Source organism: Macrobrachium nipponense, chromosome 1, assembly GCF_015104395.2.
Source record: "Macrobrachium nipponense isolate FS-2020 chromosome 1, ASM1510439v2, whole genome shotgun sequence".
Taxonomy (NCBI): Eukaryota; Metazoa; Arthropoda; class Malacostraca; order Decapoda; family Palaemonidae; genus Macrobrachium; species Macrobrachium nipponense.
The window spans coordinates 8,734,752-8,757,068 of NC_087200.1; the positions used below are offsets into that span (position 1 = coordinate 8,734,752).

Sequence of the window (22,317 nt, forward strand, 5' to 3'; positions counted from 1 at the left end):
ATTCTGTATCAAGTGAGATGGGGCAATGTACGGCAACTGGTGTAGGAAGGAAGGGCATAGCATTAGATTTCTTCCTGTTCCTCAGGAAATCAAAGTTGTCTTATTCTACCATTGCAGGTTACAGATCCATGCTTAGCAGCACCTTTCAGTTCCACCTGCTGGAACTGTCTAATAACAAAGTATTACATGACCTTCTTAGATCTTTTAGGATTGAGCGTCCGGTCATCCTGCTTTGGACCCCTTCATGGGATTTAGCAGCGGTGCTGAGTTTACTAAGCTCTCTGGGTTTCAAACCCTTAGAGAACCTATCATTGAGGGAGCTGACCAAGAAGGTGTTGTTCCTGGTCTTGCTTGCCACAGCAAGAAGAATAGGAGAAATTCAAGTGGTAGCCAGGGTGGTATCATTCTCAGGTATGGATGTTTGTCTTTCCTACCTGCCTGAGTTCACTGCAAAGTCAGAATCAGGGTGTACCCCCTGCTGAGAACTTTTAAGGTTTCCTCTCTAGAGGAATTTGTTGAAGGTGATGAATTGGAAATGTGTCTGTGTCCAGTCTGTGCCTCAAAGGCATATTTGGCCCGTACGGCAAAACTCTTGCTGCATCCTCGGACTTAATTCATGTCTCCAAAGAACCCATCCAAATCTATATCCAAGAATACTATTAGCTGCTTCTTATGGGAAGTAATTTCTCAGGGGACTATTAGCTCATCATCATCCGATTCGGAGAGTGTCGCTCCACGACCAAGAACGCATAGTATTAGAGGCATAGCTACCTGCGGCTTTTCTAAGAAATTTCTCGGTTTCAGCGATATTGGAAGCAGCAACATGGAAGTCTCTTTCGGTTTTTACGTCCTTCTATCTGAAAGACATTCAGTTTGAGCTGGAGGAGGGTTACTCACTAGGCCCCTTTGTAGTGGTCAATGCGGTCATACAATGATTCTTTCGTAGCGGCAAGTAGGGGTTTGGATATTAGGGATTTGTTTTAGATCTTTGGCAGTTTCTTGTAATAGGGTTTTCTTTTGCTGTTTTGATAAGCGACATGTAGGTAGGCAGGCTGAACAGCTGCATCGGCTCCTTGCGCACACTCTTCACCTGCAGGAATCAGCGGAGAACTGGGAGTAACTGCACATGCAACTTCTCCTCCATACCTGAGAGGCTAGACACCCACATGGGAGGCTTCAATTCCCCACGATGCATGCGAGGTATTGAATACCACATGGGAGGTCAGCTTGACAGAGACGAGACCTGACCAACGAGACTGACATTGAGGTACTCTCTCCGATTGCATCTCACCAAAGGATTGATTGATTTGGTGAGTTTACACATTATACATGGCGGGTGGAAACGAGTTACCTGCGATGTCCAGTGGAGGGGTCGGGCTGATTCATATCGATCCCACCTCCAATTAAGTGTTGTTAATTGGGCTAACTCAGGTATTCAGGGAGTGTATTGCAATATTTAGTTTCCATAATAAAACTAATATTGTAGTACTTACCTGAACACCTGAATGACTACACCCTCCTCCCCTCTTCAATGAATATTGAATGTGGCAATTGAGTGGGGAGAGCTTTGCCGGTCAGGCCTGGCAACAGTGTTGCCAATGGTAGTGCAGGTAACTCAGTGGACTGTTTTTACCTGCAGCGTTGGTAGTGCTTTCAGTTAAAATGACCCAACTGATGGGTATTTGGGGATATAATTCGGGCTGGTCAGTGACCAGGGCTAATTCAGGTGTTCAGGTAAGTATATTACAATATTAGTTTTATTATGAAAACTTCACACCTGGATGATATTTCCATGGATAAAAGAAATGCAACAAAGGAGAATGCATTAAGCACTGCCAAAATATGAACAAATAATGCAGTAAACAAAATGTGAATAAACTGACAATTATTTGTTGACTGTGTAAATCCATCCAAATCTTTGGAGGTACTATGTATTTGCAGATATTAAAGAAATGAGCTCAAATCTGTAGGAAGAAAGAGAAAGTATGGAGTCATGGATATCACACAGTAATTATGGCGAGTTGAAACATCAACAATATAGTTAATACAGTACCAGTAACCCAAAAGATTTGAGTATTTGAAGCAGCTCCAAGAGATTTAAGATACCTTCAGATTACAGTATAACAAGAAAGAAACAGGTTTTGAATATAATGCCCTATCACAAAGCAAACCAAAGCCAGCAACACAGTTTATAGTTAATCCAGAATTGAAAATTACAACTACAGTAGCTCGCAGTAACTCATCGAGATAATGGATAAAAGCTTCCGAGCCTACACCAATATAAAAATCTGATATTTTGTTGTATGTATATAGGTGAATGCATGTTTTTGCTATAAGTATATTTATACCCTGTACCCCGTAAACTAAAAAGCTTATAACTGTTTTTACAGTCTACTGCCTTTCATAGTTCAACAAAACAAAAAAAAACCTCAAATTATCATACTAAAGCAATTTATATTTCAAACAAAAATACAACCTCCAACCATCATCCCACATTATCCTTCTATAACTGATACGTACTCATAAGTGTATACATCCATAAAATGCTTACAACAATGACTTACTAATTTTAAAATTATTAATATTAACGTAAACACAGCAAAATATCTTTACTGTATAATACAAATTACAGGCGGCCTTCGGTTAGCGGCAGGGGTTCCGTTCCTGGCCGCCGACGCTAAGCAATGTTCGATGCTAAGTGATTTTAAAGTCTACAGCTGCCGCACACCTTCTTTCGGAATACTAGACCAGTCAAATGGCGTCGTAATCCCACAATGGCGCAATAAGTAAAATTATATTTATGCAGTACATTACCATAGAATTTACGTACTGTACAGTACATTATAGTATTATAAACACTTTAAAGTAAAAAAAAAGCCTAGCTTTAATCCTCTGGGTGTCTAGAGTATGTAAAGATATAATAAGGTTTTATACAGTGTGCAGGTAGCTGTAGTGTTCAAGTTATGATAATTCATCTTACGATAATCCGATTTTATGATACCAAATTACAATAGCCTAACTTTATCCCATCTTCTAGCTACATTAAGTTTAAAAGCAGCAAAAAAGAATGATGAAAGTATGGTTTTAACGTTATACTCGTTGCGTAAACAAGTGCAGCCATGAACAACCGAACGAGAAACTACTTTTTTTTTTCTTAGTACAATCGAATTGGATAACAACATCCGTTTGGCTTGTATTTCAATCATCATACTATAGTTTACTATTACCGTAGTTGTTATAAATGACGTTATGTAGAATAGGACTGAGATATCTTAATGTAATAACTTTATTCGCTATAGATCAAAGATCAAAGATCAATATAGATCAAAGATCAATTGGGAAATACTGTTAAATTTAAACCTAGTTATAGTTGAAGCTGAGAAAACTGTTCAAGCTGCTAATGACCAATATCGTGCATCGGCAACAAGGATAAAACTCCATAAAACGTATGCCATCAAACACAACCATAGATAAAATTGAGATAAAATAATTTTAATCAAAACTACTATGCTTGAAAGAGCACATTTTACTGTTGGTTTCACGCCGATATAAGATAAATAACATAAAGTTTGTTTTACAACGAATAAAAGAAAATTGCGAACGGAATCATAATTTTTTTTACTCAATAAACATGCCGCCAACATAATCTGTTAATGAGAAAAAAATTAAAATACAATAATGAGAATACAGACAATATTGTTGGATACAGTGAAGTAATGTATAACTTTTTAAAAGATTCATGGAAAAGATGCATATTTACTTTTAACTTCTGTGCTTATCTTAATTTTCGTCACTATGCCATCTACTTAGCAGCGGCGTCTTGAGCCCGTACTTCAATTTTTTGCTCAAGTAACAGCAAAAAATCGACCGAGTTGCATAGTTAATTTTGTATTTCTATCCCATGGAAAAACAAATTGCAGTGTTGCAAAATCGAATGTATACACGAGTTTTGTCTTTTAAAAACCAATTTATGCAACAATTGTAAATATGATGTTATAAAAATGTGATTCAATGATATGAATTAAAATTTTATTATTTGGAAGCGACTGAACAACCTATTGTCTTCATCATGTGAAGGGCTGTTACAAAGACTTCAAATGGACATGCGTACTGCCACTGTATCATATTTATGTACAGAAATTATAAAAATTCCATGTAATACATTTTTCATACACAAATCAAACATAATTGCATGAAAACTTATTACAAAAAGATGAAGTTTCATTAACAAAATAAGTTACAATTAGCTCCCAAGTTAATCAAATATAACCACGTGAAGTCTTTGTAAATGCATTTTTCGGAACAGTGGCGGACAAGAACGAACATGAAAAACCATCCTCTGATAATGCAGAGGGCAGTTACAAAAGCTGCCTTAATTTGTATCATATTTATGTACAAAAAAGGGATTTTGACGAAGGAAAAATCTACTTTCTGGGCAACGACCTGTGTCGCCCTGTGAAATGGTTCCTTTGATACTATTTCTGAAGAATAAATATTGCTATTCATCCTAGAGAAAAAAGAAACAATATAATGCCAAGATTAAATGGCGTCGCTCACTTCTTATAGAAGTGTCGGTATAGTAAGGAGCGAGTGGAATCACTACCAGAGGTCCCTTGCCATTTAGCTTCTTCCTTCGACAAAACCCCGAACTACGAGGAGCCGTGCTACAGCTCCCGGTCTACTACTACCGTGAGCGCCTCCGACGCCTGAGACGTCATTCCTGAAGATAGCCTCCAAGCTTGGGGTAAGCTGGGTGAGGATAATCTAACTACAGGGTGGGAAGTTTTCACAGGGCGACACAGGTCGTTGCCCAGAAATAGATTTTTCCTTCGTCAAAATCCCTTTTCTGGGCTTGACCTGTGTCGGCCTGTGAAATAGTACCAGAGAATGCCAAACACCAAGCTTGAGGAACAGTACAGATAAATTAAGAAGGTAAAGTTAAACACTTGTAAGGTTAATAGTATAATAATCAACTAAAATTACAGTATTACCCTAAGGGAAGTATAAGCCCTAAAACACGGGTTATCACTTAAAATTAGTTAGCCTAACAACAAACAATAACAATACAGGTTAGGCAAAGACAAGATATAAGTTGATATATACAAAGAATGGAACTGAATCCGATTAGAATGATGAACAAAAGCAAAACTCAAGGTAACCCAATACATGGAGGCGACTATAAACTAAGTAAGGGTGCATGGGGCAGGTAGAAGGGAAGGCTACAAGAAGTTATAGTAAAAATTAAGAATCAGGAGAAACTGTGTTTCCAGCTGCCACTGCTGGAAAATTTGAGGGCTTCTAAGGGTTTAGGTAGTGCCGTTTGAAAACTGTCGGAGATTTCCAGCCTGTATACTTCTTAAGATCGTCAAAATTCATGTGTTGGAAATAATTAATAGATGTGGCCACCGCCCTAACATCGTGGGCCCGAGGAAAGGACTCTGGATTGGCCTGTTTAATGAAGTATAAAATTTGTTGCCTGATCCCTTTTAGGGATAAAGTACCACCTCCTTCCTAATGAACAATGGGCCTGAAGATTTCAGAGTTGTTCTGCTTAGGTAGGCTCTTAATGAGTTGACAGGACAAAGGGAAATGTCTTGAGGTAGTGGTAGGATTTTCCACGAGGACCATCTGTCCTGTGGGTCTTCATTTTTGGCTAGAAAATGGCGATCTGGGGATAAGAGGACTTCCCCTGAGGGGAGGAACTCAATGTGGCCTGGTTCCCTTGATAAAGCTGACAGTTCTGATATTCTAGCTCCGGAGGCTAAACTTAATAAGAATAGGGTTTTCCTCAGGAGGGATATATAATTGCAAGAGTCATTGTTAATGTCCGAGGCCAGTTTGAGGACATCATTTAAGAACCAAGAGACTGATTTAGGTCTCGTTGATGGTCTTAATCTAGCACAAGCTTTTGGTATGGACGTAAAGTACGAATCCGTAAGGTCTATGCTAAAACCAAATTGGAAGATCTTTTTTAGAGCTGATTTGGTCGTAGTGATAGTGCTTGCTGCTAAGCCTTTCTCAAACAATGATCTGAAGAAAGTTATGGCTAGGTTCGTTGTCATGACTTGAGAATTTGACAACTTAAGGAACTCTGCTAGTTTCTTGACAGATGAATCATATTGTCGGAGAGTAGATTCTCTTTTATCTGATTCCAAGAATGAGATATTCTGGGATCAATTTCTGCATTCCTCATGGCTGCGAATTTCAGAAAATCCATAAAGTTAGGGTTTTCTGAATTCTTGAGGAAGCGGACACAGTCTGAGTTTGCACTAACTGGGTTAGTTTGGGGTTGGGAATCCGTAGTGGTCGGAGTCTCAACTCTAGGAGGTAGAGGGAACCAATTGCTCTTGGGCCAGTTGGGAGCTACTAGAGCTACTTGGCCTTTGAATGTCCTGAGTTTGTCTAAAACTTTCATGAGAAGGTTCACCGGAGGGAAGAGGTAAATATTCTTCCATTCGTTCCAATCGAGGATCATTGCATCCGTAGCGTATGCTAGAGGATCGAGGTTGGGTGCCACGTAACAAGGGAGTTTGTGGTTTGACTCCGTGGCGAAGAGGTCTACTTGGAGTCCGGGGACTTGTAGACTGATCCAATTGAATGAACTCCTGTCCAGTGTCCACTCCGATTCCAACGGAGCGGAGCGTGATAGAGCGTCTGCTACTACGTTCTTGACTCCTGCCAGGTGAGTGGCTGACAGGTGCCATTTGTTTTTGCATGCCAGAGAAAAGATGGCTATCATGACATGGTTCAAGTGGCTTGACTTGGATCCGCCCCTGTTGATGCAGTGTACTACTACTGCACTGTCCAGAACTAATTTGAAATGAGAGTTCTTGGGCGGACGGAGTCGTTTCAGTGTGAGGGAATACTGCCATGGCCTCCAGTACATTGATATGTAGCTGGCGGAATGTTAACGACCAAGTTCCTTGAACTTTTTCGTACTGGGAGTATCCTCCCCAACCCTGTTAGTGAGGCGTCTGTGTGGATCACTAATGATGGAGGGGGGGAAACTGTAGAGGAATTGCTTTTTGAAAGGTTCTTTGTCTCCGTCCAGGGCGGAGACGTTTCGTAAGATTGCTGGGATAAAGGCTAGTTTGTCCCGTGATCTGCAATTCGCTCTTGAGCGCCATACTCTGTTTATATCTTTGAGTTTGGCTCTGAGCAGAACGTCTGTGACTGATGCAAACTGGAGTGAGCCCAGGATCCTCTCCTGGCACCTCCTGGATGTTTGTTGTCGTTTGAGAAATTGTTTTGTAGCTCTTGCAATTTCTTTCCTTTTCAACGACGGAATTGATAGAGTGTGCGATTGTAAGTCCCACTGAAGGCCTAACCACTGGAATCGAGATTCCGGTGTTAGTCTGGACTTGGTTTTGTTTATTTGAAAACCTAAATGTTCCAGGAATTTGATCACTCTGACCGTTGCTTCTTTGCATTCTTTGGGGTTTCTTTGCCCAAATAAGCCAATCGTCCAGATAAGCCACTAACATTATTCCCTGTTTCCTTAGCTCTTGCACTACTGCTTCCGCCAATTTGGTGAAGATCCTGGGGGCTATGTTGAGCCCGAATGGCATTACCTTGAAGGAGTAGGATCTGTTGCCTAGTTTGAAGCCTAGGAATGGACGGAAGTGTCTGGCTATGGGAACATGATAGTAGGCATCTGTAAGATCTATAGAGGTTGTGACGGCCCCACGGGGAAGTAAGGTCCGTACCTGCGAAACGGTCAGCATCCTGAACTTGTCGCAATGAATGAATAAGTTCAGATGGGACAAGTCTAAGATGATTCTTCGGTTTACCGAGTCTTTCTTTGGCACGCTGAACAAGCGTCCTTGAAATTTTAAATTGTTGACTCTTGAAACTACTCCTTTGAGAAGGAGGTCTTCGGTATACTCTACCAATTCCGTTGTTGGTGCTTGATAGAATCTGTTGGTTGGAGGAGGGCCCTCTAGCCAACTCCAACCTAGTCCCTTTGTTACTATACTTTGAGCCCAAGGGCTGAACCCCCACTTGCTGGCGGAAGAGTACAGCCTCCCTCCTACCTTGGGATTCTCACTGCTGGTTTGCCGAGGGGCGGCCACCTCTTGCTCCTCGGAAACCTCTTCCCCTCCCCTGTTAGCAGCCCTGCCGGATCCTCTGAATCGAGAGGCACCTCTTGCTCTACTGCCTCTCGCAAACCTATTGAAAGCCTGAAAGTTCTGGCTTTCATAGTTGGAATTGTAGGCTGGCGAGACAGCAAAGGAAGTGGAGGGTTGAGATTGCTGGGACTGAGGGGTCAGAACAAGTATTGTTGTTGACCCTTTCGACGTGGTTTTGCCCTTGTGATGCTGGACTGCCTGAACCAACGTTTGTTGAGAAGGCTGGAAGGGAGAGAACTTCCTTGGTTTCTTCTTGTTCCTTGGGTTAGGACCAGAAGATTCCTGCCTCCGCTTTGCTACCAGTCCCCACCTGACTTTGAGGCACTGGTTGACCTTAGAAGCCTCATGAAGGACTTCTGCTACTACTGGTGCTGGAAAGAGGTCCGTTTCCCCAAATTGAGGAAGCAATCATTTTTATTCGGTTCATGGCGGATAGTAGCTCCGCCAGAACGTGCTTCCTACAATTTCTCCTGGCTATGAGGAAGTCGTAAAGGTCACACTGCATGGTGTGCAGCAGACCTTTAGCCAAAACTTTAAATAACGGCTCTTGTTGGTATACAAGAGCCGTCATCTCCGCCATAGTCATGGAGGAAAGGGATCTCGCGAGCCTAGTCCGGGCGTCGTACTCCATCTGGATGAGAGAGTCCGACAACCTGGGGAGTCTCTCACTAAAGAGAGAGGTGGCACAGTCCGCCTTTAGTTTTCCTACTGAGAAGTAGGAACTGCCCTTCGAAGTACGTCTCGGAGCCTGGGACTAAGAGAGAGGTGGGTTCCGTCTCTCGTAGTTGAGGCAGGGGCTCGTCTTTCAGGGCGGCCTGAAAGGTTGCTTCCACTACCTTAAGGGTCAGTGGTAGCGGAGTCCCTTCCACCGGAGTAAAAATGGTGAAAGGACTCCTAAAGGCTGTGATGCGGGTGTTTTCACACCCCCATTCTTCCAGACTTCTCATTAGAGTCTGCTGTGCCTGTTGCCCTCGGAAGGATCACTGTTTCCTTGGGAACCTTGTCCCCTCTCTCATCATCGCTGCTTCCGTTAGTCGGACGTAGCCAATGAATGGTGGTTGAAGGTCTCTGGGGTGGAACTCGAAGTCCTCACGCCTTCGAGTTCCTATGCCTTCGATTGTCAACATTCCGTTGACAAACGGGGCATACGAAGCGATCCTCCAAGGGTTGGCCGCCTTGAATTCCGGCAGTTGGCTGGAATCTGGCATTGGAAGAGGAGAAGGTGGCACAGATAGAGGGGAACCTGCCGCAATCGAGGTTTGGATCCCGGCGATGGCATTCTCCTGAGCGGCCAGCCGTTCCGCCAGCGATTGGATCGACTGGCCGGAAGACGTAACAGAACTGGAGAGCTGGGAGAGCACCGAGCCGACCTTGTTGTCAACCAAGGCCCCTACGATCACTCCCACCTGCTCCAGAATGTTAGCCGAAAAGGATTCGGGATCAAAAAGAGGGACTTGAGCCCGATCCTTACGTGATCTATGTTTGGGGGACCTCGACGCAGAGGAAGAGGCCTCCCTTGACCTAACTGATCCGGGGTGGTGAGCCGGAGTTATAGTGTCTGTCAGGATGACCGATTTCTTGGGGAGAGACTTTTTAAGTTTCTCCTCGGTCATCTTAGCCTTGGGGATCACTGAAGTAGCCTTAGGACGGACAGACCGCTGCTCTTCAGTGAAGCCCGGAAAGAAGTGGAAGTAGAAGGATCAGTAGAAGGTGATGGAGAAAGGGAATTCAGGAAAGGGCCCTGAGAACCCACAGGAGCTGCCCCTACTACACCCTTACCTGTACCCATGGAGTCAATAGCCATGGGTTCAACGTCGAGGTTCATTGCCGCAACGTCTTCTGCAACGTCCTCTGGGAAATCCCCCTCCTGTAGGGAGATCATGACTTGAAGGTCGGCCAGCAAAGGGGCGGCCGCTATCGGGTCCACCACTGATCCTTTCTTGGCTCCTGGGAATATTAGGTCCGCCATATCCTGGGTAAGAATGTAGGGGCGGCCCTTAGAATTCCGGCCAAAACCCCCTACCCAAGCTTTGAGAGTCGACAAAGCTTTCTTCTTTTCTTCATACAGAACCCTGTAAAAAAGGGTCTAGAGTTAGGGAGAGGATAGGGGAGGAATGTCTGTTGTGTTGAGATTATATGAATATGTGTCTCATATGTGAAAGGTATATAACAACAAGTATTCCAGGTGACGAATGAATGAAGAAAGTGCTAAGAAACTTACTACTAGTGAGGCATCTCCTACTAGCAAGTAGCAGGTTTGGCAAGCTTCATGATGCCAAACGATAAAATCCTCCACTTTCACTGCACATCCTGCATGAGAACGGCATACTATATGGCCGCATAGGTCTTGGAGGATGGCACTGCACCCAATCTCCTGGCACAACATCTGTAAGTCAAAGGATACATGAGTACCAATGACAACCTCCGGTGGAATAATATGCAAACTATCCGTGGGTGCCGGAGTAGGACCGACGGATAGAGATCTACGTATGAATATTACGTAGAAAAATTACGAGGGGGGAAGAAAGTCTCTGCCTCCGCCTAAGCTCACTTGTCATATGACTAAAATAGACTCCCGTAGGGCCCGGAGTTCTCCGTATGGCCCGGAGTTAATTAATATTGAGTGAGCAATGTCAAACTTCTAACGAAGCAAGGGATAGTACGAGAGGCGGAAATAAAAAAAACCCCCCGGAGAGTAACGAAAAGATTCTAAACATTAAATAACACAAAATAAAACAAAATAAAAACCCCTTATATCAGTAAGTGCTCGTGTGAACTATCCTAAGTGGATAGGAAAACCCAGTGATTCCCTCCCCCCCTCTCTATGTTCGGTAGCGGCGGATAGACACCTGCCGGACTGAACTGAGGGGGAAAGAGTAGGGAAGAATGTGGGGTAGGGGAGCCCTCCCCCTGAGCGGCCAGTTAAGGACGGAGAAGAAGGGGGGAGGATCCCGAGCCCCCGAGGCACGTGACGAGTGAGAGTACCAGTAGGGGAGGGGAGATCCCCACCAGTCCCGTGATCCCCCACCCTCTCATGCAGACTCGGACGCTAGCTGTGAGAAACGAGTCATCACCCATCGACGTGGATGGCAATGTATGGAGGGGGGTGGGGGGAATGGGGGGACGGGAGGTGGGGACCCCGTAACCGGGTTGGCTCACCGTGAATAAACCGGTGGTCTTCCCAGCCAGGTGAAAGATACGAGGTGTGGGGAAGAACCGTCGGAACAACATCAATATCACTGATATAAATAGGATTATTTATAATAATCAATCAAATAAAAATTAAAGCGATATCTTAAAGCTAGACTAACACGGGGAACACGAAGCTAAGCAAACAGAAAATTAGGTTAATCGCCGATCCGAAGAAAGGGGTATGTTAGCCTAATTTAACCTCTAGTTCAGAAAAGAAACGGGGGGCAGGCTAATCACCAATCGACAATTGGGGTATGAAAGCCTAACTTAACGGTAAAATAAATTATAACAGGGAAGCTAATCGCCATACCGAAGCATGGTGTATGTTAGCCAACCTAGTACCTATAATATTATTAAAGGTAATCAGGAACTAGAGTAAGGAAAGAGAGAAACATCAGAATAATTAAGATGATATGACTCTCAATCGTGACTGATAAAACTCCTAACAATGTAAGGCGTAGCTAGACTAAGGTCCGAAACGTGCGGTCGGAGCGTGCCCGTGGAGGCCTAACTAAAAAACTAACTGCATAAAGATATAGAGACTATGTATAAGTAACCATATCTAAAGTACTGAGAAAAAGGGAAATCTCTAACGGTATGGAAGACCGAAAGAGATAACCCGTACCGCCATGCGGTCGAGGGGCATACCGCCGATAAGGCTCCGAATATGTATAACACACGAAGATCATCATAAAATGAGATCAGTAACCCCAAACAGTACTTAACTTAGAACAGAAGTTGAAGACATCTTGAAAATAAATCCAAATAAATCCAAATAGAGCGAAACACAGCACCGAAAAAATTTAACGTTTGGTGTAACGCGCGCTATCGAAAGGAATGACGTCTCAGGCGTCGGAGGCGCTCACGGTAGTAGTAGACCGGGAGCTGTAGCACGGCTCCTCCGTAGTTCGGGGTTTTGTCGAAGGAAGAAGCTAAATGGCAAGGGACCTCTGGTAGTGATTCCACTCGCTCCTTACTATACCGACACTTCTATAAGAAGTGAGCGAGCCATTTATCTTGGCATTATATTGTTTCTTTTTTCTCTAGGATGAATAGCAATATTTATTCTTCAGAAATAGTATCAAAGGAACCATTTCACAGGCCGACACAGGTCAAGCCCAGAAATAAAATTACCTATACGTAATATACTTTCATACACATTTTAAACATAAAAGCATGCACATTTATAAAATTGACACATCGATCGCTAAATTTGCACTTATTAACTTGATATCTTCGGAAGAGCGGCAGGCGGCGGCTCACAAGAACGAACAAGAAAAAACATCCTATTTGATAACATGAAGGGAAGTTTCAAAAGCTGCCTACGTATCATATTTCTGTGCAGAAATAAAAATACCCTATATGAAATACATTTTCATACACATTTTAAACATAAAAGCATGAACAATTATAAATCAACACATCCATAGCTAAATTTGCACTTATTTAACTCAATATTTTCGGCATAGAACAGCTCAGAGGCATATATTTTACCTTAATACCTATGTAATAACTCAATAAATTTTTTTAATATCATTTGCATAACCTTTATGGTCAGAACGGTATTTCTACAAATGTATGTACTAGTTAGACATAATGGCACTGTTAACCGAAAATTGTGCCATAAAAATACCTTAAAATACCTTATTTTTTTAATGAATATTTTTGACGACAGCCGTAAAACCGATTCGCCGCTAAGCAATTGCGCCGTTAACCGCGAGCTGCCTGTAATCTTTTACAGAAGTGTGACTAACTAATCAAGTTACCCCTGTATACATAAGCTGAGTTGTTTTCTCTCAGTATTGAAGTCATTGCATTTTCATTTTTGCTATAAAGGGTATATTTATAAAAATATCTATATAAATAAACTGTAAAGTAAGATAAAATCCTTATTATAAATATAAACTGCAGGACAGTAAAAGATTTAGCATAAATATCCCTAGTGACAAAAAAATGCTTTGAATATAAAAAGAAAGGTGTTCTGAAATAATCCATTACAGAGCATATCAGTATAAGGTATGCAAGATGAATAATAAAGAAGTCAAAACTACTTGTACTCTGAGAACTATGCATGTTAATACTGTACCATAAGGGTTACGTATATAAGTAAAATAATCAAGATGAACATTCAATATCCAGACCAAATAAGAAATCTCACTGGGCCACTGCATCTCCCTAAGCAACAAAATTGGTGCACTCTGATGGGAGAAAATGTATCTCACCTTAGAAAATCCTCCCCTTTCCCAGTGCACAGTTGTTCTCTTAGGCATTATGGTGGATGTACAAAACCACTAGTAGGGTTCTTGCCCCAGTAGATCTACACCATCACCAACGAAAACAAGAATACCGTACATGAAACATCACACACTCCATGAGTGACCACAAACACTATTTTATGCAATTTATATAGAAGATAATGGAACTGTTCCCAGATAATCTATCAAGATTTGAATCAGCATTTTTTTTATCTTCAGGCAAGCTTTTCAGGAATAAGGAAACATTCAGGACTGGTGTATAAGTTGACATACAAGGTTTTCATTACTGCATGTGGACTTGAATTTTAAACATAAAGTCATTGGGGTGCTGAATTTCTGTTGGTTGGCAGGTGTTAAGTCTCTTGCTGGTATTCTGGTCAATAGCATTGGTGTTTCTGGTGCTCCATAGCACACTTTCTGTGCAGCAGCTTAGAACAATGGGTGTGGGCTAGTGCATGATTCTTGTCTCTCGCCAACAGTCATACAGGCAGTCCCCGGTTATCGGCGGGGGTTCCATTCCAGGGGTGTGCTGATAAGTGAAAATCGACGTTAACCGAAACTGCAATTTATGGCGCCATTATCCGGTTAGCGGCTCCATAAGCACCCTTATGATGCACCATAAGAACCCTTGTGGCGCTGATAACCAGAACTCGGCCCATTATGGCGCCATATAAACTGGATGGCCGATAACCGAGTCTGCCGATAAATGGGGGCTGCCTGTGATTTACTTCATTGTTGATAGTCATGTCCAGGGGTGCCCTGTCGCTCAAAGGTAGGCCATTGCTGATTTATACTGAAAACATCTGCTATTTGCAATCTGTGGAACCAGGCTTCTCTATCATGATCTCTGTGCTTTATAATAATTCTTCTAGTGTCAATTTACAGTCGTGATCATTTATTTAGTGTTAAAATATTGCACTTGGTTTTGGTGAGCTTGCAACTGCCTGCATAGAGTGGTATGTAATGGTGCAACCTATGTAGTAATTGCTGAGAGCTTGACATGTCCCCTTCAGTACATCTAACACTAGAACAGCCAAAGTCCGACACCTACTATTAATGGCCAAGCAGTCATCTTGACTGCTTTTATAAAATAAGTATCTCATATCCCAATAAAATCAGTTTAATAGTTTCTCATGATATCATTTAGCATATATAATTTATATTGAAGTGAGAGAGAAATATAGTGACTTAGGCTATATCATATGTAAGTCCTAACCCAGCTCTAAGTCACTTTGAAACTGGAAAAGATGCAGTAACATTCCTCTAGCATTTTCCAATACCACACAAAATTCCATCTTCTCATAAGATCATTTGTACTTACCTTGGCATCAAGAAAACCACACTCGTACTTCAGCTAGGCTAACACCGGCTACATGATAATTCCGCAAAACCAAAATGTTCGGTTTCCACCAAACTCCTCTCATACAGCCTAATGCTTTCATCTTTGCTTGTAGCAGTTGACATAATGCAAAAAAACGAAAATAAGCACAATACTGTACAGATGAAATCAGTCAGAAATCATCAAAATATAACACTGCTGATTCACCTGTCTGCATACAGAGATGGCAGGAAGAATTCTGATTTGTACCAAAAAATTCCGACACCACCTGGTGGGAAAAACAGCTGAATAACAAGACAGTTCCAGCAGGTAGCAAAACATATACATTTATTTTTTTTTAATACTGATCACACCTGATGGCATTAAGATGTAACTTTTACAGTAAGTATGAATAATTCTAAATAGTAACATTCTTCAACAAACCTTTTCTCAATAATTCCCTATTTATTGCTCAATTTTCCCCAGATAACAACTGTAAGAAATTACTCATAAATACTACTCCTCATAAATTACCAATCTACATCAAACAATTCAATTAACAAAATGTTTCAGGAACTATTACTAATGAAAGAATGGATGAAGATAAAAATTTAATAAATACAGTGCAATTAAGTTATATATAAATACAAATAAAAACACTTTTCAAGTGGACACATCAATAAAGTTTTTGTTGAAAAAACTTTTATTCTTCCTTATACTTACTCATGATTTTATAATTTGACCACCAAAGGGTGAAAAGTCGTCCTGGCTCACACTGCACACCAGCTGCTAAAACCAAGTGACTTGGTCTCTCAAGTCTCATCTTTCCATGGGAAAAATTGCTTTTACTCCTACTTGCTGGTGGGAAATCTGATGAGTAAGTTACAGTATTAAAATTATTGTTATCCAAATGAATTTCTTTTATTCTGGTGTCCAGATCCTGAAAACCTCTGACACTCGACGAGCAGCACGGGATGTTGTGATCAACTCCCTCAGCATTATCAAACCTATTGTCATTATTTATAGGGCTCGTAACCACACCACTGTCATTGCAGTTCTCTAGCTTCTCTTTCAATGGTGCACTGCATGCAAGGTTCTGGTTTTTATTAGCAAGTTCATTCCCACTGTTGCTACTGCTCATGCATGGCGTGTCATCAGGTACATAGCCTCGTAAGCCATCCAGCCAGTCTGTATCTCCTACAACTAGCTGTGCCCCATCTGGTGTGGTCATCCTAAAGAGAAAAGTGTATCATTATGTATTACACTGCTATTTAATAATACTAATTTCTATTTTTTTATGCACATATTGCTCAGAGGATAACAATGATAACTGCTACCCTCAAAAAAAGCATCATAAATATTCATTTATGTGAATAAGCTTTCCTAACATATGTACCAACTACATTATAACAGAAAATACTATAAAACCAATTCTAAAATCCATATACAATAACATATTAAGATATTTGAATGGGTTACTGAAATAATCCGCCCAGTTATTCCACTTACATTATTCATTAGTTTGTTAACCATCATTTAAACATATCTGATTATTTTCTTCTTAGATAATAAAGTGGACAAAGTAAAATGAAAAATTTTATAATGGGTACAATCCAAGAATGTGACATAATAGTGGCAGGAAAACACTGTCCGTCATATCAGATTGTTCACTAGCTCTATCATTCCTACAAGTAAAAACAGGGATGCCTAAATGATGGTCTTGCTTTCAAGTGTACATCATAATGTGTGCTCAATCTACAAGATCAAGCTCAAAGGAACACCATGGAAAGTGAGCATACAAGCCTAAATCTGTGAGCTTTAGCTTGAAGATAAAAGAAAGACCTTGAAGCCCAAACAAAAGCAGTAGGAAATACATATACTGAAAAACCAAAGGCACATGATGAAAGAATCGACCAGAAAAAACTAATCTGAGCAAGGAATTCACTCCTAACAGCAAATGGTTGGAACAAAAGCAACCCCAAACAGAAGATGAGGGGGAGACCATTGCTGATTACGCTGATTACAAGCATGACTAGCACTAGGAGAGCAATATAGAGAAAAGATCCAAGAGCACAGATACCGCCTACTAATCTATTTAAGGGCATGACTTAAAATAGTCACAGGAATATGTTATTCAATTTGTTTAAATTATTCCTGAACTCGCAGGATAGGTGCTATTCACAACATCAGCTGGTCAAATAAATGTGAAGAAATTCCCTCATTGACTAGTGTTTAACCCTTTTCCATCCACTGGACCTAGTTCTGTTACCCTTCACTGTTTCCAGTGCCATGTGACACAAAGGGCTTTTCATTGGGTCTGGTAACTATATAGAGTAGTACTTACCCACAGCCTATGTTATTTATATCAGGAGCAAGAATACTGGTAGAAGGATACAGGAAGAAGAAAGGTATTGAATGTCAATATGGCAAGAGCTGGTGTATGAAGACACATAAAGTTGGAAATTTTGGCTATGAATCTGAAACTCCTAAAGGGGAAGTCGGAAAGAATAGGACAAAGACTAAATTATTGCTGTGATGACCAAAAGGAAAGGCCAACAAAGACAGCAACCTGCCATAGGCTGACTTGTGCAAGAGGCAAGAGGGAGAAAGAAACATTCCTTCCCTCAAAATTATGATGCAGTCCTAAAAATAATATGTGGGTGTCAAAGGAGTTGTAGCCAATAAAAATTGAAAGCACTGAAGACTGGTGCAACAAGATCCAACAAGGACCAAGACATTCCAACACACTATCACGAAAATTGCTGCTGAGTTGGGACTACAGGAGAACAGGAAGCTAAAGAAAACACCAAGGAAAATCAACCTATAATCAGCAGCAATGCAATTCACCATGCCAGGAAAAATCCATAGATCAAGGCTTACCGTGACAAAGAAAACAAATCAAACCTGGTAAACAAAAAATTCTTGGCTAAACATCTATCCAGTATTTACTGTCTTGACAAATATATATAGCAGGACTTGTCAGGCACACTGATAACATTAAAAGCAGCCAAACCTAAAAATGACAAAAGTATAAACCTGGAAACACATCAATAAACATCTATGTCATGCAAAAAATGCCATCAGCATTGTAAGCAAAAGCTACAAATGTAAAATAAGAATGAGTAAATTAGTTACACCCTGCATTCAAAATACTTCCCTTCAGTAGATATTAAGAATCCACAGTATTAAAACAATCATACATAAAAGAAAAGCTTCAAAGTATTACGACAATTATACATAAAAGAAAAGCTACCTTGAAGAAGATCTTCTAATAGTATAGAGGTAATGAGTGAAACAGCTCAACAGAACTAGTGTACATTATATCTCAATGTGGAGATATAGTACACTTTCATTTGAAAATGTCATTCATGTTAACAGAGTGTATCTGACACTGATAGATCAATGTACATGCACACAGAAATGAATGGGGAAAAAATAAGCTACTGAGATCATCAACCCAGCACAATAGTAATCACAAACAGTTATAAATAAATGAAAACATTAACAACATCCAATAGGAGAAAAAAAAAGTTGCTAAAGTATAAAACACTAAGCTAGGTGTAAGCTTTGCAAAATTGGCACAAAATTTAAACTTTAAATATTAATAATACTAATAACATCATCACAAAATCACTACAAAATGATATTGTCATGATACAATAAAGTTTTATACATACTTACCTGACAGATATATACTTAGCTATAGACTCCGTCGTCCCCGACAGAAATTCAAATTTCGCGGCACACGCTACCGGTAGGTCAGGTGATCTACCGCCCTGCCCTGGGTGGCAGGACTAGGAACCATTCCCGTTTTCTAATCAGAATTCTTCTCTTCCACCTGTCTTCTGCGGGGAGGCTGGGTGGGCCATTAATCGTATATATCTGTCAGGTAAGTATGTATAAAACTTTATTGTATCATGACAATATCATTTTTATACATTCAACTTCCCTGCCAGATATATACTTAGCTGATTAGCACCCACTGGTGGTGGGTAAGAGACAGCTAACTACTGAAATAGACAGGTAAACAACATATGTTGTAGGTATTAATAAACCTTGGTTCCTACCTTATTAGGCTGAAGACTTCGCGGCTACTGCCTAGGAGTCTGCTTCGCCTCAAGAGTCTCAGCGAGATATTGATCTATGGCTAAGAGTTCTTGTGGGTCTGCCAATGGGGTCTTATCCACTTACTCGGCAGAGCCTAAAGGCCTTTGTTATTGGGTGCTATTCCACTAACATGACAATACACCTTGTTCAAGGAGCATAACACCGATCCCGATCACCTGATCCTAACCTCCATGTTAGTTCTAAGATTGCAAGGAGTTATCCCCGAACTCCTTACAAACAACCAAAAACTCGAAACATAAATACACATTCATTTATAACAAAATATTAAAAAAAAAATAATTTTGTACCCTTGATCCCCTATCAGCAATGACACCAGCCGCCCGTGCAACATCAGTCCGATTGCTAATAGAAAACCAAGCACATATCTGACAAGAGGGTTTATGTACATTAAAGATAAAAATATTTTTAAGGATCAGTCTTTGCTCCAAGACCCAGAACTGTATCTGCTGATACAAATGGACCTAGAGAGAAGCACTTCTCATAGGTCACTTTCACATCCTTCAGGTAATGAGACGCAAACACTGAATTGCACCTCCAATATGTAGTCTCAATGATATTCCTGAGAGACATATTCTTTTGAAACGCCAGGGACGTTGCTACTGCCCTCACTTCATGAGTCTTAACCTTTAGAAGACTGAAGGATTCATCCGAGCAGTTCTTGTGTGCATCAGTAATCACGCTTCTCACAAAGAAGGCCAAGGCATTTTTAGACATAAGTCTTTTGGGGTTCTTCACAGCACACCAAAGACCTTGTTGACATCCTCCCATCTGATTCTTTCTCTCTAAATAAAATTTAAGAGCTCTAACTGGACAGAGAGACCTCTCTGTCTCTCTGCCTACGAGGTTAGATAGGCCTTTTACCTCAAAGCTTCTGGGCCAAGGTTTAGATGGGTTCTCGATTTTCGCCAGAAACAATGTCTGGAATGAACAGATAGCCGCATCTCCTTTGAATCCCACTGTGGAGTCCAGAGCGTGCAATTCGCTCGTCCTCTTGGCCGTCGCGAGAGACAACAGGAATAAGCATTTCCTAGTGACATCGCGGAAGGAAGCCAGATGTAGAGGCTCGAATTTATCTGAGGTAAGGAATTTCAGGACCACGTCCAGATTCCAACTAGGTGTTCTAGGAGATGCTGATTTTGAAGTTTCAAAGGACCGAATCAAATCATGTAGATCCTTGTTCTCTGCAATCTCTAGCCCTCGATTCCTGAATACTGAAGACAGCATGCTTCTGTATCCCTTGATTGTTGACACGGAAAGGTGCGATTCCTCTCTAAGAAAAAGGAGGAAATCGGCAATGTTAACTATAGAGGTACTGGAGGAGGACAGCTTCTTACTCTTACACCACCTCCTAAAGACTTCCCACTTCGATTGGTATACTCTTCTCGTTGAAGATCTGCGGGCTCGAGCGATAGCGCCTGCAGCCTTGCTAGAAAAACCCCTCGCTCTGACAAGTCTTTCGATAGTCAAAAGGCAGTCAGAGCGAGACCGGGGAGGTTGTGATGAAACCTCTCAAAGTGGGGTTGTCTGAGTAGATCTGCTCTGCTTGGTAGAGATCTGGGGAAGTCCACTATCCACTCCAGTACCTCCGTGAACCATTCTTGGGCTGGCCAAAATGGGGCTATTAGGGTCAACTTCGTGCCCTTTGAAGCTACGAATTTCCTGAGTACTTCCCCCAGGATCTTGAACGGGGGAAAGGCGTAGGCGTCTAGGCCCGACCAATCCAGGAGAAACGCGTCTATTGCAAAGGCTCTTGGATCTTCCACTAGAGAGCAAAAGATCTCTACTCTTTTGGAGAGGAACGTGGCAAACAGGTCTATGTGAGGCCTCCCCCACAGGGACCACAGACTTCGGCACACTTCTGCGTGTAGAGTCCACTCTGTGGGAAGGACCTGATTCCTCCTGCTTAGTCTGTCCGCTCTCACATTTTTTATCCCTTGTACAAATCTTGTGAGGAGAGTTATGCCTCTTTCCTCTGTCCAGGTTAACAGGTCTTTTGTTAACTGATAGAGGGAGAATGAATGCGTCCCTCCTTGCTTGCGTACGTAAGCCAGAGCCGTGGTGTTGTCCGAGTTTATCTGAATCACCCCGCCTCTGACTATCTCCTCGAAGAATCTTAAGGCTAGGTGTATGGCCACTAGTTCTTTGCAACTGATGTGCCAGGACACCTGTTCCTTTGTCCAGGTGCCTGACACCTCCCTTGCTCCTAGCGTCGCTCCCCATCCCGACTCCGAAGCGTCGGAAAATAACACTTGGCTTGGGTTCTGCAGGGCAAGTGACACGCCTTCGTTCTTCTGAAGAGGAAGGATCCACCACTTCAAGTGATTTTTTATCTCTTGTGGAATCGGGAAAGTGTCTGAGAGTTGTCCCGTCTTCCAACTCCACACCTCTTTCAGGAAAAACTGAAGAGGGCGAAGGTGAAGCCTCCCCAGAGAGAAGAACTTTTCTAGCGAGGACAGTCCCTAAAAGGCTCAGATAATCCCTCGCTGAACTGCTCTCTCTCTCTAACAAGCTCGAGATTCTTGACAAACCTCGAGTGATTCTCTCTCGCGAAGGAAATACCCGAAAACCCTGAGAATCCATCTGAATCCCCAGATAGACCAAGTTCTGGCTGGGGATCAGTTGCGACTTCTCGAGGTTTACGAGTAATCCCAGCGATTCTATCATCTTTCTTGTTATCAATAGGTCCTCCAAGCACTGAATCTCCGACTTGGCCCTGATCAGCCATTCGTCTAAGTAGAGGGAGATGTTTATTCCCTCTAGGTGAAGCCATCTCGCTACATTCGCCATCAGGTTGGTGAAGACCTGTGGAGCTGTAGACAGGCCGAAACACAGAGCCCTGAACTGAAAAATCTTGCCTCCTATCATAAATCGAAGATATTTCTTTGACAAGTGGTGAATGGGAACGTGGAAATATGCATCTTGCAAGTCCAGAGAGACCATCCAATCTCCTGGACGAAGTGCTGACATTACTGAGGCGGACGTTTCCATACGGAACTTCTTTTTCTGAACAAAGCGGTTCAGAGCGCTTACGTCCAGTACTGGTCTCCACCCCCCCGATGCCTTTGGTACTAGAAATAGGCGATTGTAAAATCCCGGGGAGTGTGGATCCTGCACAAGTTCGAAGGCCTCCTTTTCCTACATTTGCTCTACCATTTGAAGGAGAGTATTTCTCATTACAGGGTCTCTGTACCTCGCTGACAGTTCCCGAGGAGTAGAGGTTAGGGGAGGACTGTCCTCGAAGGGGATTACGTATCCTTTCTTTAGGACTGAAACTGACCAAGGGTCGGCTCCCCTT

General features: G+C 41.9%; 1 protein-coding gene across 2 annotated transcripts in view; it reads right to left on the bottom strand.

The window, feature by feature from the left end:
- Positions 1 to 15,492: 15,492 nt before the first annotated feature.
- The window catches only part of LOC135219111 (F-box/WD repeat-containing protein 2-like), a 103,622-nt gene continuing 96,797 nt past the window's right edge, over positions 15,493 to 22,317 (bottom strand). For both annotated transcript variants that reach the window (XM_064255554.1, XM_064255555.1), the window contains exon 6: positions 15,493 to 16,126. In XM_064255554.1, coding sequence (XP_064111624.1) covers positions 15,598 to 16,126 — 529 coding nt within the window. In that variant the 3' untranslated portion in view covers positions 15,493 to 15,597. The remainder of the gene's footprint in view (positions 16,127 to 22,317) is intronic.